Below are 17,246 nucleotides of genomic sequence, written 5' to 3'. Positions count from 1 at the left end.
CGAGACGCCTGCGCGCTAATGACCGCCTCTTGCTTGCCCTTAATAGGGAGGATCACGCGCCTGCGTGCTGGGTCCCGCAGCTGCGCGCGCCCCTTGCCAGGACGTGCTGCGCTTGCGCGCTGAGTCCAACTACGGCTCGTGTCTCTATCCGAGGTCCGCGGGCTCGTGTCCCTATCCGAGGTCCGCAGCGCGTGCGCTTCTGTCGTAGTCCACCAGCGCGTTCTCCCCGCTCCGCCCACCTCATTTGCGCCTGCGCTCTCTGGTCCCAACCTGAGGGGGCGTAGAGGGTCGGGGTTGGCCGTGCAATTATTTACCTAAGTGGTCATGTTTAGAGCATTAATTATGACTTTGATAGTTATGTCAGTCACAAAGTGACTGTCATGCCAGAGCATGTGAAAGGCATACCCAGTGAATGGCCTAACCAGATAACCAGAACACCCTATCCAGGCGCAGGGTGGAGTGTGACCATCTGGAAGGCTTTATCCGACAGCAGATGGGTGCACCGCACCCAGGCTTGAGAATAAAAAGAGCTCTCTGAGGGCTCAACATTCAGGCCTCAACTGACAGCCACGTTTGCACTAATCTCAGACGGAGCGCTTGAAGTCTTGCCTCCTGATGGCCTCGCCTGCCCAGCCTGACACCCAACGCTATGCACTCCAGCAACTCGGTGAACAGCGGACTCTCACCCTTCTTTCATAAGACTCTGTTCACCTTGCCTAACCCTATTGCTTGCAAACCTGTGTGACCCTCTTGTGTGAAACTGCTCTACCTCGACCATTGGAGGCTATCCTCTGGCCAAAGCCTCGGTTAATGCCTGTGGTAAACCCAGTTGGTACGACTAGATCCATGGCTTTAACTCTAATAAAGTCTAGCATTGTAGAAACACACAAACATGGGGCAGCCCCGTGGTTCAGGTGGTTGGAGCGCTGTGCTCCTAACGCCTAGGTCGCTGGTTCAACTCCCACGTGGGCCAGTGAGCTGTGCCCTTTACAGCTAAGGCTGTACAGCTAAGCTGTAATCTTTACAGCTAAGATTGTGAACAACAGCTCGTCCTGGGCTGCTGTGTTGCCATGGGCTACCGTGCGCTGCCAGTGGCCGGCAGCCAGCGTGAATGGCCGGCAGCCTACAAGAGCTGCCGTGAGCCGCCCACCACCGACTGGCGACCGACTGCCTCAGCCATGGGGGAGAGCAAAGCTCCTAATACCAGCATGGGCCAGGGAGCTGTGTCCTACACAACTAGACTGAGAAACAACAGCTTGAACCGGAGTGGGGATCAGGAGGTGGAACAGACATGTGTGAGACTGATACTTTGATAGTCACGTCCAGCTCACGCTAGGTCTCCACAAGGAGTATCCGGGAAGGAGGCACGGAGAAGCCTAGTCTTGTGCTGGAGCCCTCCTCTCGCCTAGGTCGTGCAGGTGCCCCAGTCCCTGCGAACACCTCCCCCAAGACTTATATCCCGCTCTCTCCTCCCCACTGAACAGCTGCAGGATAGCAGAGACAAGTTACACTGAGCTGGCCCCAGCTCTTTCCCCAGGAACTGGGGAAGGGGGCGGTGCCACACTACAGGTAAACAAAAGGCCAGGTCCATGCAACCGATGAGGGCAGGTCCATCCTGGAAAGGCCAAGCTGTGGGCCCCACTGGACCTGACAAGCAGATTGAGTGAGGTGTGGCTTCTGTCACAAAGTCAGTGGACTCCTGCTGCATACATGTCCCCAACGAGGGGTTCGTGGGGAAAGAGGGGGCCTTGGGTTTATCGGATACACCTTTGGTCTGACGAATATTAACACTCACACAGCAGTAGTAAATCGATTAGCCACACACTGAATGAGTGCTGACTGTACTGTCTCAAAATGAGGCTGTGAATGGTGGGCCACTGGGCTCTTTCCTCAGCAGGTCATATCCCCACAGCTCAAGGGGGGAACCTGCACCAAGTGGATGCCAGTTGTATACTCAGCCTACACATGCACTGCAGTCCGTCATGAGTACAGGTGTGACATGGCCCATCTACCCCAGGGGTTTGGGAATGCAGTTGCAACTGGGTAAAGTTTGGAGACCATCAGTGATTCTCTTTCTTGGTTCTTCACAAAATTTTATTAACAAAACCAGGGAGACTGGGAGCAAGAGTGAGCAGCTTCCACAGTCCCACCCAGAAACAAAAAATGGAGAGAAAAAGGGAAAGACAAGGACAGGAGGAAATTCTGAGACCCTCTGGTAAGGGCTGATGGGCAGTCAAATGGTGGGCGGGCACAAAGAAAAACTCAAGGACCATTACAAATGGAGGATTCCAGCAAGCTCTCCCGCCTGGAATGCAGGGTGTGAGGACGTCTGGGCCAGTGAGGCTCAGCGGTCAGCACTGGAGCGTAGATCGGTAGTGAGTGGGTCATGCTGGATTGTTTGGTGCAACATCAAGGCCAGTAATCCTGCCCGGTTTGTCATGGCTGTGCGTACATTGCGCTCCTGCTCAAACAGCTCGTCCAGCTTGTACCACTGCCAAGGGAGAAGAGCCATGAGAAGGAGTTCTGGAAGACCCACCTCACCCTGGCCACATCCGGCATCAAAACCTACCACGCGCACACGCTCCAGGTCCACCTCAGCACGCCGCAACTTCTCCCAGCAGTAATGACGGTTGCACTGGCGCTTGGGCAGGCGGCAGAAGTCACCTGTGAGCTCAAAGACGTCACGTACAAGGGGGCATCCGCATACCTCGTCAGCTGGCACCTGCAGGGAGACGGAGTGGGGATGAATGAGGGGTGCTAAGTCAGGAAGGAAAATAAGAATGGGGAGTGGTCAAGGAGTGAAGGAATGGAGAGTTCAAGGGAGAGTGAAGAATGGAAAAGGAGAGGAACAGAGGATGAAGAGGCAGGGAAAAGGGGAGGAAAAAGAGCTGAGACAGAACAAAAGAAGATGAATGAAGGGTCAAGAGGCAGGGAAAGTGTGAGTTATGGAAGTGGTCAGGTGGGAAAAGGAAAGGAAGTGGGGCAGTGAGAAAGGCAGGAGGGACAGAATGGGGGGAGTTGAGGGAAAACCTTACTTTGGGGTCCCGTGAGTGCTCGGGGCACAGCACTTGGAGCCGCTTACAGTATGTCTTGCTCTGAGGATTGTAGACATCACAGAAGAGTCGTGTGGCCCTGGGTATTGGAAAGAGAGCGTAGTGGGGGGAGAGAAGGAAGAGGTCTCACTTATCCTTGCCCATGCCAATATCCTGCCACAACATTCCACTTCTGACCCCAGCTTTAACTTTGCAGCCCTAACCCTACATAGTACCCACACTCACCCTTCAATGCGTGTGGGGTACATGGACCCAAAGGACGTCTGGCTCTCATACTGGAAGGATGAACACAAATGGAGGGAACTGTGGATGTGCGCTGCATGCCCTCCCAAGACAACACATCTGTCCCCCACGGACCCAGTGATATTCCTGCACCATATGCCCCTCTCAGGCTGACACCCTGACCTTGGCATAGCAGCGCTCCATGTGGCGCAAGGCAACACGCGGGTTGATGGGGTGCCCGCAGGAGACACAGAAGATCTGCAGGTCCGTGTCATCACTGTCACCCTCGTTGCTCTGCATGGAATAGAAGGAATGAGGCCAAGCAGGACAAGTACCGGGCCCTGCGCTGCCATGTGCATGCTTGCTCACCTCCTCATCCTCACGCACAGCCTGCTGCTTGGCACGTGCAATGATGGACTCGAGTTCATGGAATCGGCGCTCCATTTCCTGAAGGCGGGTGCGGGCACTCTGCTGCTCACGGCGGATGCGTTCGAGCAGCTTCTTGCCATGCTCCTCAGCAATGCAAGGGCTCTGCTGCCACTGCTGGATACGCTGGGGAAGGATCTCGTAGATACGGCTGCAGGGAGCAATGGGTTAAGTGCAAGTGGGAAGGTGGCAATCAAGAGATGAGCAACTGGGGTCAGCCAACAATGGCAGAATGAATGGGTGACTAAACGGTGCAAGGTAAGCAAATAGGTGACTGAAGGGTAGATAGATGAGCAGATAAGTGACCGAATGGTGGATGGATGGAGGATGGATAGGTGTGTGGTTGACTGAATGGTGGACAGGTAACTGACTGGCAGACATACAAAGGGATCTGGTCAAGCCCTCCCCTATGCTCCCTTATTGCCTTGAACCCTCCAAGAATGACTCACTTGGCTGCCAGCTTCATGCCACAGTCGTCTGAGCAATACTTGGAGCCGGGCTGGGCAGGGCGCACACAGCCAGGTCCCAGGCACTGTGGGAGTGACGCAGGGTCTTTGACATCTGCACGCTCTGGGTGTTTCCATTTGTCCTTGTGCTTCTGCTTTTGCCGATGCCGCTTGTATCTCTCTTCCTTCTATGGGACAAGGCAGGTCAGGACAGTAGAAGTCAGCCCAGACCCCCGTCTCTCCCTGCATTCCACCCCTTTCTGGCTCTCGCCCCATTCAGCCCCTGCCCTCTGCCTTTCCACATCCATTTCACCCTCTCCATCACCTTCTTCTCAGATTTCTTCTCCCGACGCTTCACATGCTTCACTTTCACTGCCCTCTTCCGCAGCGCAGGGTCCAGGAATGGGGACTCTTCTGTGTCACTCATCCAGGGCTGCAAGTGAAGCATACAGTGACCCACCTGCCCCACTCATGACTTCCCCACCACCTACTCAGTTCCCAAACAGCCTTCCATACCCTCTGCCTCCTCTCTCCTCATTATGGATACTCTGCTTCTGTAACCTCCCCACTTCCACCCTGGGTCGCTCTGCCTGCTCACCAGGCCGTGGTCATCAAAGGCTCCCGCACAGAAGTCCTGGTAGAGGTCAGGGTCCAGTGGTAGGTCCTCATCTGAGAGTGGCTCAGGTGTGGCCGTAGCCTCAGGTGGCTCCTTGACTGCGGATGACGCCACTGCCCCCTCGTCCTCACGGATGCGTCCCAGCTTCTGTGATGGCTGTGGCTGCTGCTGGGTGGGCAGTGGCCGGCGAGGCCTTGGCAGGGACTCTGAGGGCGTCACTGGCGAGAGCTGCAGGGCAGAATCTCAGGACTGGCCCTGAATAACCTGCCCGCATGCCCCGCCCCGCCCTGGGGGGCTGGACTCACCGAAGGGAAGTACTTGTACGATTCCTGTGCCGGCAGGAGAAGGCCCAGGTCAGCCCCAGGTGGATGGAGGGTGGCCCTGCCCTAGCCTTTCCCACAACTGGCCCCACCAACCAGCCCCTACCTTGCCTACCCAGGCACACCTGCCCCCCTACCCCTCATCACTAGGACATGCTGAGCCCTGTTCCACCTGCCCTGACATGACTGACGACCTAGAAACATCTGGCCCTACCCTGACTTCCTGGGTTTGGGGGGCTCCCCTGCTAGCCCAGCACACCTGGCCAAGCCCCATTCATCTGGACAGGCCTGGCTCCTTTCCACCTGTCTCTATGCAGTTAGGCCCCACCCCACCTAGCCCACCCATCCTAGGCTCAATGAGCTCTTCCTGAACACACTGGCCCCCTAACCTGACCCTGCCCAGCTCTGCCCATGCTCACCCGGGCCCGAAGCTGGCACTGACGCAGCCGGCACTTCTGCCGGATCTTGTTGGGGCCCCCAAACTTCTTCATGTCCCGGCAGAAGTCGCAGTGGCCACAGTCTTCAGTACGTCGGCAGGCCTCGCACTCGCCACACATGCGGGCTGACCGTTTGATCTGCTGCTGCTGCTGCTGGTGATGCTGAGGGAAGGGGCCCAGAACACAAGTCAGGAACCCAAGTAGGGCCTGAGATGGGATCACCTTACTTATCCCTGCCACCACAGCCACTCACCTGGCTGGGTGTGGCCACCAAGGGCTGTGGAGAGGATTTGTGGGGCGAAGCAGAGCCCCGAGCAAGCAAGGCCCCAACCCCTGTCCCTGACCCCGCCCGGCGCTGCAGGTCTGGATCCGGGGCAGGCCTCTTGCGCCCTCCACCCTCATCCCGGGGCTCACTGCCGTCTCGCTCATTGCTGTCCCGTTCCCGTGATTTCTTGTGCCGATAGCGGATCTCCAGCTTGGGGTCTTTCTCTGTAGAACAGAGGATGAGGCCGGGGGGGCTGACATTGGGGGATTTGGGTTGTCCCAGAACTCATTTTCCCTCTTCTCTTCTTTCCTGTCCCACCCAATGGTCTCTCCCTACTCCAGAGCACAACTGCCCACTCCAGTGTGACTCTCTATTATCGCTCACTACAGAACAATCACTCTGCCCACAGACACGTATCACTATTCCCTGAGACCCAGTCTCCCACTATGGCTCCTTCTCCTCCCTCAAAGCCCCACCTGCTTACCCAGGCCATTCCACGCCCCCCTCACCTCGGCACTCCCGACAGTACCATTCCCGGATGGCCTTGGCCATCTTCTCAGTGATCCGGATGCAGTCCCCATGGAACCACTCATTGCAGTTGTCACACCCGCTGCAGAGGATGAGGCGAGTGGTGCAGATGTGAGGGGCGGGACCCATCGGCCTCACCCAACCTTGCCAGCTGTCAGCCCCGCCCACCTTTCCCTGGCTCACATCATGAAGCAGTTGATGTCTGGTTTGCGGCAGATGCAGTAGATGGGTGCATTCTCCCCATTCTCCGACTTGCTGTCCTCTCCAGCATCTGGAGGCTCTGGGTCTGAACCATCCCCCTCCTGTGGGATCCCCCAATTATGGCTTCTTAGAGAACCCCCATCATAGCATCTTCTCCCTCCATTATAATTCCACCATTGCTCACCATAGACCCCAACACTCTGCCAATAGAATTCCCGTCATGGCGCCTCATAAATTCCTCCGTCATGGTCCCCACAGACCCACCCATCAGTCACCGCTGACACCCCATTACTCTGCTTATAAACCCCCATTATTCTGCCCCAGACCTCCCATATTTACCTCACTGACACTCCAACATTCTAGCCACACTTTCATAAAAGCTCGTTACGAACACCCTACCGCTCACCACATATTGTCCCCATTGTGGCTCCTCACAGACCCGGCCCACAACGAGTTCTCACAAACATCACGTAATTTAGCTACAGACTTCCCATCACAGTTCCCCACACAGCCCGCGTTATTAACCCCACAGACACCCTCGCCCCCGTCATGGTTCCCCATGGACCCCTTGATACAGAGTCACCACGGTGCACTACAGACTATCTAACGTGGCTCATCGCAAACTCCTTACCACTCTGCCCAAAGAATCCCCCATTCGGACTCCCAAGGAACTACCATCAGAGATCCTGACTAAACTTCTATTACGGGCACCCACAATGGCTCATCACAAAATTCCCACACGGCTCACGTATCAGAAAAACAATCAGACCACCGACTCTCGTCATTCCTCCCACAGAACCCCGTTAAGGCTCTCCACAGGTCCCCTCAATTCTGCCCAGACTCCAGTTACGGTTCACCACAGACCCCCCACGCGTCTGCCGAAGGACCCCACCATTACCAAACGCACCAACCTCTACCGCCAACCCTCTCCCGGGACCCCGTACTCACCATCTCTCGACTCTCCGCGCACTCCTTCGCGGTCCCCGCCAGCGACGCGCGAACCTACACCACCCTACGGTGTCCGCGGCGGTTGCAAAGGTGCCCACAACTACTTCCGCTTCTGATCGTGCCTCCCGGGCACCGTACTCCTATTGCGCAGGCCCAGCGCATCGACTCCATAAACAAACAAGTGGTCGCCAGCCTAGAGCCCCGACTGTCTCCCAGGCGCCGCCATTTTGACTACCGAGGCCGTTTGGCGGCCGAGTCCATACATTTCGCAGGAAACATGGCCGTGCCTGAGCGCGCTTATTTGTGGGCGCCGCCACCTTGTTGGGCGAGTCCGTACGGTGACCGCTCGTACGGTCTCAAAGTTGGAGGCAATATGGCCGCGCCTACTGAGCGACTTCTATGCAGACGCCATCATCTTGGAATGTGATTCCGTAAGATGGCCGAGTCCGTACGTTCCCAGGCAGCACATGGCAGCGACCTATTCGTGGCCTCCACGGGGCGCCGCTATCTTGAAGGTCGATTCCGTACGCCTGTACCTTCTACTGCAGAGAAGTTCACAGGGAAAGCGGCCGCTCTTAATAACACTACCTGGAGCCAGTCGCACTCATTTCGCCATTTAATCACTTTTCCCTTCCGCATGTGTTAATGGGGCTCCGGCACAATGTCTTGCGCTGCGAAGGAAAGCAATCCCACTATTAGGTTTTGCACGTCACTTCCCGCCACTCTTTCCTGCTCTCATTCCTTGCAGTTCCTTAACCAGCCCTTGCACGGTTCGGCCGCTGGCCCTTTGCAAGAGCACTCTCACCACGCAGAATTGGTCCCGAGTAAAATGGAAGGCCATAAACGATGGTGGCCTGACCATCTTTGGTGAGAAGTAGCCGGACCGAAACATTTTGAAATCAGAGACAAACGGCTTCACCAAATCCTCCCCTCACGCCACCACCGTCAGAATGTAGATTTGCCTGGTTCCTGATGGTGTCCACTTTGGTTCTCATTTCATACCTCTCCAACAGTCGCTTCAATAAAGGTAAATTAACGTTTTAAAATTTAAATCGTGTACAATAAAGAAAATCTGTGCAGCTCACAGAGCTAGACGTCTCCTCAGAGTAATGCTCTAAACTGGGCGACTGTGAAGGTTAAATGAAATACAACGTGTCTGCGTCCTTACATATGCCCCACTTTAACCATACTCCTCTCCCTCCAAACATCACCCCCCAAACACACTAGAGCGGGAATCGCCCTCATAGTAAATGTCCACATTCAAAGTCAGGACTTCATTTTGGATTGAGAAGAGTCTGGAGAAGATGGGATTTTTCACCATTTGCTGACAGTTTTTCTGGATTTCTTGGCTCTGGAGGTAGTAGCAACTTATTTGCTACTGAGGATTCTGCTGCTGGTGGCTTAGGAGGTCCGATTTTTTATCCCCACCTTTCCTAACATTTTTCCTCATCGTCCTCTCCACACTGTCACAGACGCATAGACACAGGGGCCACTACGTAGGTTCTGTGACCTTCTCCTCTTAAAAGAGGTTTTTAGTATTTTCCAAGGATTAACTCTTTGTTTCATTGTTTTTCTCATCCCTATTTCATTAATTTCCACTTTAATCTTTACTATGACTTCCTTCTGCTTTGGTTTAATTTGCTTCCCTTTTATTTACGTTGGAACTCTAGATTATTGATTTGAGTGGAATGGACTCTTAACAGAGAAACTAGATAAATGAGCAATCAAAACTCAGCTTCCAGTAAAGCTCATAATAAAATACATAGTAATGTACCAATTCCAGGAAGCGCACCTCCAATTTGATAGAATATTCAACCTCTTTTTTGGGAAAGGTAATAAGAGACCCCAACTGGCTCTAAGATCCAAAGCACATTATTAACCTTCCTAGCTCTTCTTTTATCCTCCCATTCATACCTCTGGGAAATTGTGCTACTACCTTATTTGCTATCAGTGGCAAATAAGAGCAGGGTAGGGATGGGAGACTCAAATGTGCTGCTATTGCCACTTGACCATGCATAGCTGAATCTGGGCAGTTGTGCATATTGTTTACAATGATTGTGTGTATGGAAGTGCTAATTTTATCATTGGCAACAAATACCATCAATTGTTTTATATGAAGTGACGGTCTCACTTGGTTCATATTTTTTTAAATATCTGCCAAAATAACAAGTCTAAATAACTTGTTCTTTCAGATAAAAATGGTGTTCCATGAAAAAAGGTGGTTAGTTCAGCTCACAACTCAAACCATCACAGAAGTACTTTTCCTCAAAACAACCCTTCCACTGTGGTATGCAGTAGTGCTTCATGCTGCTCATTTCATCACACGTAATATTAAAATGATAGATGTATTGGGAGTCGCTCAGTCACCTCAGGATCAGGGCAGCTGGGTTCTGAATCCGGGTGGCCACAATCTGCTTCATCCTCATCCAGAACAGGGCAGGCAAGACATGCCCGGCCAAATGGTACATGCAGTTTGATGATGATGAGAAACAGAAGTTGATCGAGGAGGTGCAAACCGTGGCCACTGTCCGAGATGCCAAACAAACCAATTTCCATGATGAGACAGGTAAAGAGTTAACAGGAATGAGCTTGTGAGTTAGCAGGAATGAGCTTAAAAATTAACCACTGGGCTCTGAATCCCCCGCGGCTAGCTGTGGGAAGAGAATGATTCCCAAGGGAAGTCAACTGTACCGGCACTATCCTGCAAGCTGACAAACAACTTATATCTATCCCACACTTAAAGTAATCCCACAGGGAGATCTGATCACAAATTCCTAACTGAGCAGGTCCTGGTGGGTAGTCACACCCCAGTCATATAACTTCTTTAGTAAAAGATTTGTCTTAAGCAAGCCCTGTCCATGGTTTTTGTACATCTAGGTTAACACATCTTTGAAATAAGCTTAGCCACCCTCAAGAGAGCATATAATCTTAACTATCCTGTAATCCTACCCCCAACTTGCTTTTTCCTGCCTTCATGTAATCTTCCTTATGTTGCCTCTTTAATTCAAATGCATAAAAGAAACCAAAACTGTTACTCTCCAAAGCATTAGAGATTTTGCTTCCTGGCAATTATCAGTTTGGCTTAAATAAATTCTTATAAAAATTCTTTACAGGTTTGGATGTTTCTCACGTTGACAGCTACTTGGAGCAGTCGGCAGGATTTTGAAGAAGGTGGTCCCCAGGACCACCCTGTTGACTCAGGCCCAGTGCGAGGTACAAGCAAAGGCCCACTGGCTCCCCTCTTCACCTCCGGTGAACTTGATTGAGTTTTCTCTTGGAATCCTGGGCCTCCTTGCTTTCGGTAGTGGATCCTGACTTAATTTGAGTTGTTCTTTGAAAATCTTTGAAGTTGATAAAGGTCAAGACAGCCCAGGGAAAAAAGAAATAATGGGGGGCTGCTTTTAATTTTAGCCTTTTAATTGGATTACTTACTGAGAGTCTGAACAGAATCTTTGCTGGTTAAATGAGAGATTGAACTTTTTTTTTTTTAAATTGGGGAATATTGGGGAACAGTGTGTTTTTCCAGGACCCATCAGCTCCATGTCAAGTCGTTGTTTTTCAATCTAGTTGTGTGCAGCTCAGCTCAAAGTCAAGTCGTTGTTTTCAATCTAGTTGTGGAGGGCACAGCTCACTGGCCCATGTGGGACTCCAACCGCCGACCTTGGTGTTACAGTACCACACTCTAACCAACTGCGCCAACCAGCCACCCAAGACTGAACTCTCTTTAGCTCCAAAAAAGAAAGGACATTTTCTTCCCTAACCTGAATAGCCAATGGGTGTAGGGAGCAGGCTGTAAGCTGACAAGGGCCTTGCAGCCTCAAGGTCACTCCCATGGGAAGCCTCGCCTCAACATCTTCCCAGAAAGTACAAGATAACACTAATGCAGCCACAGACACACAAACTTGCCAATTCACAAAACAGAATGTTCTACTGATACCTGCTTGTTCTGCTAATACTTGCTTGTATAGACAATTGTTCTAAGACTGTATATAAACCGTGTGTGAAACAAAGACTGTGCCACTGCTCCGCCATCCGTGGGTGGTGGACCTCCCGATCCCAGCTTTCCTGTCTCCGTGTCTCCTCGCCCTTCCCCCTCAGGCCGAGCCCTCCTGGCCATGCAGGCCATGGCAAATGGGGTGATGATAGTTGTTTCGGAGTAGCAGAGATAGATGCCACGAGCAGTCCACTGTGGTAATACAGCATATCCCAGAGAAACTGGTGGGAGCCACGGGGAGAATGGCAGGGCACTCTGGAGTGGATTCACCCAAGAAAGGGGTGTGTGCCTGGGAAAGTGCCACAGTTCTGGTTACGTCCAGTAAGCTTTCACTGGCTTTTGCTCTGGTATTCTTGGGTGACTAAGAATCTTTGGGGGGTTGCCTGAATTTCCTTTAGGGCATGAAGGAGTCCTATAGGGATATTTACCACATTTGGCTTGTTTGGAGATAGGCACGTAAAGGCTAGTTCTCCCTAGAATTTTGTTCAGATTTTACAGATCTTAAGGGAAGAACTAAAATTGATGTGGGAGATTGTGTCTCTGAGGTTGACAAGCCCAAGGAGAGTCAGCCTCCCATTAATACTAAGATGGCTAAGACAAGGATCCTTTGATACTTTTAAATTAATCTTTGTGCACACAATTAGAAAAGGCAGCTATAAAATTAAGCAGACTGAATGGAAAACATATATTTAGACAGTTTATTGAAACTTTAAAAAGAGGATTTGGATAAATGGATCACCCTATGATGTGATTTACGTGTCGACCCAATTCTTTGAGGTATTAAAAGTGGCTGTCCTTATGTTAAAAGGGGAAAGGTCATTTGGAACTTGACTTGTCAAGGACAGATATAAATTGTAAATGCCTCCAAAACAAAATCTGAATCCAACTGGTCTCTTATAAACTAGTGAGTTTTTCTCATGGCTAAAAGGTCTCTGTGTCTATCTATGTGTGTCTACATATGTATTTTGTAAATGTGAGATAATTTTATACCTCTGGATGGTATTGTTAAAATTAATTGAAAGACAAGTGCTTCTAAGGATTGGATATGCTAAAATTCTCAGATATATAGAAACTAACTCAAAGGCTTTTCAAGATCTAAGATTAATCTTTAGTAGATAAAAGTTAGTTTAAGTGCATTTGTTCAAGTAGAAGTTATTGATATTAAATGTAATATATTTTACCCGTGTTTACAAAAATAAGTCCACGTTAATAGCTAACTGACTTTTGATGTCTATGAAATATGTTTTTAGAGGTTATAAAATGTTTTCATCAATTTGCCAAATGAAAGAATGCTAATTGCTTACTTCTTAGTTTTCATTAGAAATTGAGGTTTTAAGGGTTAAAATCTCAATATAGGTAGGAATAACTTTGCTGTGTTCTAGAAAGGCCCCTGGAACACCTCAAAAGAGTTGTCTTTTATGTTAAACTGCATAGGAACTATTCTAAAATAAGTGATAAAAAAACTTCTACAGTATATTGTATGGGTAAACAATGGGTGTAAATTAAATGAATAGTTGGGGCTATGGGAAACCCAGCACAATTGCTTGGTTCTTTCAGGCTCCCTGGCTAACCCCATTTTTCAGTTTTTGTATTCCCTCATGCATCATCGTGCATTTAAGTTGGTCTTAAATTAGACGAAGGAACTTACAAGCTGACATTATTAAAAGGAGACATCTCACACTATTGCCAAATGTTAATAAAATAACTTCAATAAAATGCCAAGTTGGTATCTGCCTCCTTTCACAGTGAGCTCCCAAGAGACAAAGACTTTGAATATCATTGACTGGCACCTGGAGATATTGTTTACTGGAAAAGACATCAAATAAAAGACACTTTCCAACTCTGTTGGAAGGGAACTTATCAGGTCCTAACTACAAATGGACATCTACCTCTGTCTCCAACACTCACCTCCACCTGTAATAGACATCAAAGACTCAGCAGCAGATGAGAAGCTGCTGACATCAGAGGTAGACAGCTACTCCAAGAAATCCACAAGGCTGGTATACCTACAAATTGATGTTGAACTCAGAAACCATTTTGTCTTTACCTGTCTGCTAGTAATATCAGTCATAATAATAGTTATACCTGTTCTTTGGGTTTTCCTATATAGTCCAGCTGTTTATGACTACTGAAGATGCATAACAATTAACACTCTTTTTATGGCTTATGTAAATGTTATACTAAATGCAAAATACAGAAATATGAGACAGACTTCCAAACTCAGATCACGGTAGTTTCCACTTACTTCCTCTAAAAACAAAAAGGCCTGCTCCTCCGGTTTTGTGGTAGACTTTTCCTCTTACTGCTGGTTGCCACACAAGCCCTGGAAACCAACTTCTTGTCCAGCCCCTAAGTTGGTCCATTTCTATCCCTCATAAATCTGGTCTGTAAATACCACCTTGAATCCTATGGTTTGCTGATGTTGAGGAAATGATATCTGTTACTACCTCCAGGGGAGCAGTCCCACCACATGAAGGATAGCAAATAGCATGACAATGCCTGTCACCGGGAGTAGCAGTCTCAGGATGTCAACACATTCTATAGTGGGTGTTGGAGTTGCCAAGAAAGACATTACTTCCAGAGGCACTGGTTGGAACAATGCTGCACTCACACAGAGAAGAGACAAAGCAAGATCAGTTTCAGCAGTGGGCATTGGTCCCCCACGGCTAGTGGAACCCTTACTATCTTATGTGGGAATCTATTTCCGTGTTTCCGACTCCTTTGTTCTGATTAAATACAGCACCTAGCCAACCTCACTATTATATCCCGCCAGGAATGGAGCCCTTCGCCTGCAGCATAAGAGGGGTGCACATAGCTCATCACTCACATAAGGATAGACATATATCTTACTTCTGTTGAGTACTTGTATATAAGTGAGAGTGGAATTGCTGGGTTATATGGTAACCCTATGTGTAACTTTGAAGAAATTGCCACAGTTTTCCAAAGTGACTGTGCCATTTTACATCCCCACCAGCAGTGTATGAGGGTTCTAATTTTTCCACATCTTCCTCAACATTTGTTATCTGTCTTTTGTATTACAGCCACACTAATGGGTGTGAAGTGGTATCTCATTGTGGTTTTGATTTGCGTTTCCCTGATGATTTCGAACATCTTTCCATGTGCTTATTGGCCATTTTTATATCTTCTTTGGAGAAATATCCAGATTGTTTGCCTATTTTTTTCATGTGTTATTTGTTGTTACTTACTTGTAATAGTTCTAAAAATATTCTGGATACATGTCCCTTATCAGGTATAAGATTTGCAAACATTTTCTCCCATTCTGTAGATCATCTTTTTACTTTCTTGATGGTTTCTTTGACATACAAAGTTTTAAATTTTAAAGATGTCCAGTCTATGTATTTTTTCTTTTGTCCCTTGTGCTTTTAGTGTTATAGCTAAGAAAGCATTGCCAAATCCAAGCTCACAAAGATTCACATCTATGTTTTCTTCTAAGACTTTTACAGCTTAAGCACTTACATTTAGGTCTTTGGTTCATTCTGAGTTAAAAGGTCAATTCTGAGTTTTCTGTATGGTATGAAGTAGGGGTCCAACTTCATTTTTATGCATATAAGTATCCAGTTATCCCAGCACTATTTGTTGACTATTCTTTCCCCAGTGAATAGTTTTGGCACTCCTGTCACAAATCAATTGACAATAAATACGAGAGTTCATTTCTGGAGTTTCAATTCTATTCCAAATCTGTCTGATGCCAGTACTACATATCTATACGTCTTGATTACTGTAGCTTTGTAGTAAGCTTTGAAGTCAGGAAGTAGGAGCCCTCCAACTTTGTTTTTAAATATTGTTTTGGCTACACTGAGGTCCTTAAATTTTATACAAATTTTATCATCAAATTGTCTAATTTTGCCAAGAAGTTAGTTGGGATTTTGATAGGGGTTGTGTTGAATCTGTAGATCAAATTGGGGGAGTAATGCCATGGTAACAATATTTAGTCTTCCAATCCACAAAGATGGAATGTCACCCTTTCCTCTTAACATGAGCCCTGACTGCAGGTAGAGTTGGGCTAGGCTGGGCCTAGGAATGGGGGCAGCTCGACAAATTTCTAGAGTCTAGGGCCCAGGTCATTAAGGCCCTTCTTTCCTCTTCCTCCTCCCACTTCCACCTCCCCTCCCTTCCAACCCCTTAATTGCTACCCTTACCACTGTTGCCAAGTAAGGAGCATGAGGCCTTTCACCTCCTCTTGCCCCACAAAACCAGAAAGTTGTCTTTATATTTTAGAGGTCTCTGGTACTCGCAGCCACCACCGCATAGGTAGGATCCCACAAATCGCAGCGACAGGTGAGGACTGCTTCAAGGCGCAGCGCTCTGATCACCATGGGCTTCCCAGTCCCTGAGGAAGATGGTTCGAGTGTGTTGCCTTCTGCCGGAAGTGGGCAGCATCACCATGGGGACCGATGACGCCGAAACTAGCTACTTCCTCTTGGCCCTGAAAAGCTGAGTCTGCGCGATTCTCTCCTCCAATCTGGCCACTCCAGCTGGAATTTTACGGGTTCTGCCTGGAAGGCAAATTAAATCCAGTACGTCTTTCCTCTTGGAAAAGTCAAGGTCTAAATACAACTGTAATTTATGCACCTGGAATCCACTGATTTGTTTTCTGGTCCTAAAATTTTGCCTTATCCAAAATGTCATATAAAAGTAACCCTTTACATAGGTATTTTTTACTTGGATTAATGCTTTTGAAATTTATCCAAGTTATTGCATGTATCCATAGCGCCTTCTTTTTAATTGTGGTCGTGTTCTTTGTATGAATGTCCCTTATTTTATCTATCTGTTGAAAGACATTTAGGTTGTTTTCAGTTTGGGTTATGAATAAAAGTACTATAAATAATTGCTTAAAATTTTTTTTCTGTGAACATAAACTTTCATTTTTCTTGAGTAAATATCTAAGTGGGGTTGCAGGGTGATGTGGTAAGAGTAGGTTTAACTTTTTGAACTCCCAAACTTTTCCAAAGTGTCTGTACCAATTTCACCAGCAGTGTATTTTATTTCCCTCATTGTTTTTTTAAAACAACTTTATAGAAATATAATTCACATGTCATAAAATTCACCCATTTGCAGTTCACAATTCAATGATTTTTTAGTATACTCACAGTTGTGCAAAGATTACCATAATCAACTTTAGAACATTTTCATCACCTCAAGAGAGAAATTCTACCCATTAGCAATCACTCCTCAATTCCCCTCAACCTCCCCAGCCCAGGGTAATCACAAATCTACTTTTTGTTTCTATAGATTTGCTTCGGCTGGACATTTAATATTAATAGAATCACAACATGTAGTCTTTTGTGACTGGCTTGTTAGCATAGTTTCAAGGTTCATTTATGTGGTAGTATGTATTATTACTTCATTCCTTTAGATGACCAAATCATCATTTGGATATACCACATTTTATTTATCCATTCATTCACTAGTGGACATTTGGGACATTTCCACTTTCTCGACAATTATGAATAACGTTGATATGAAGATTTGAATACAAGTTTTTGCATAGACATATGTTTTCAACACTCTTGGTTATATACTTAAGAATGGAATTGCTGGATCACATGATAACTCTGTTTAATTACTTGATGAAGTGGAAGGCTGTTTTCCAAAGTGGCTGCATCATTTTACATTGCCACCAATATGGGATAATTGTGACCACATGAGTGTTCCATCATGTGTACACATTGCTGGGGCTAAATTACTATCTCTGTAATTACATAAGTACAGACGGCGAGGTTTCTGGAGCACTGTACTGGCTAGACAGAAACAAAGGAATTCGGGTGC

At 48.0% G+C, this 17,246-nt stretch overlaps 1 protein-coding gene and 1 long non-coding RNA gene across 2 annotated transcripts; one reads left to right on the top strand and one right to left on the bottom strand.

Moving 5' to 3' along the window:
- Positions 1-2,072: 2,072 nt before the first annotated feature.
- CXXC1 (CXXC finger protein 1) lies at positions 2,073-8,154 on the bottom strand. The gene is made up of 15 exons (XM_019721732.2): positions 7,463-8,154; positions 6,497-6,615; positions 6,295-6,395; positions 5,774-6,009; positions 5,503-5,682; positions 5,069-5,092; positions 4,746-4,991; positions 4,473-4,580; positions 4,151-4,335; positions 3,645-3,852; positions 3,459-3,569; positions 3,279-3,328; positions 3,036-3,132; positions 2,570-2,722; positions 2,073-2,491 (listed from the first exon to the last, which is right to left on the bottom strand). The coding sequence occupies exons 1-15, from the start codon at positions 7,463-7,465 to the stop codon at positions 2,345-2,347; spliced, it is 1,968 nt and encodes a 655-aa protein (XP_019577291.1). The 5' UTR covers positions 7,466-8,154; the 3' UTR covers positions 2,073-2,344.
- Positions 8,155-8,229: 75 nt separating this feature from the next.
- On the top strand, positions 8,230-16,305 carry LOC141573143 (uncharacterized). The gene is made up of 2 exons (XR_012498750.1): positions 8,230-8,489; positions 10,576-16,305. It is a non-coding gene; the product is annotated as an uncharacterized LOC141573143 (long non-coding RNA).
- The last annotated feature ends 941 nt before the right edge of the window (positions 16,306-17,246 follow it).

This window comes from Rhinolophus sinicus, linkage group LG09, assembly GCF_036562045.2.
Source record: "Rhinolophus sinicus isolate RSC01 linkage group LG09, ASM3656204v1, whole genome shotgun sequence".
Lineage (NCBI taxonomy): Eukaryota > Metazoa > Chordata > Mammalia > Chiroptera > Rhinolophidae > Rhinolophus > Rhinolophus sinicus.
This window is presented reverse-complemented; position numbering and strand designations above follow the sequence as displayed.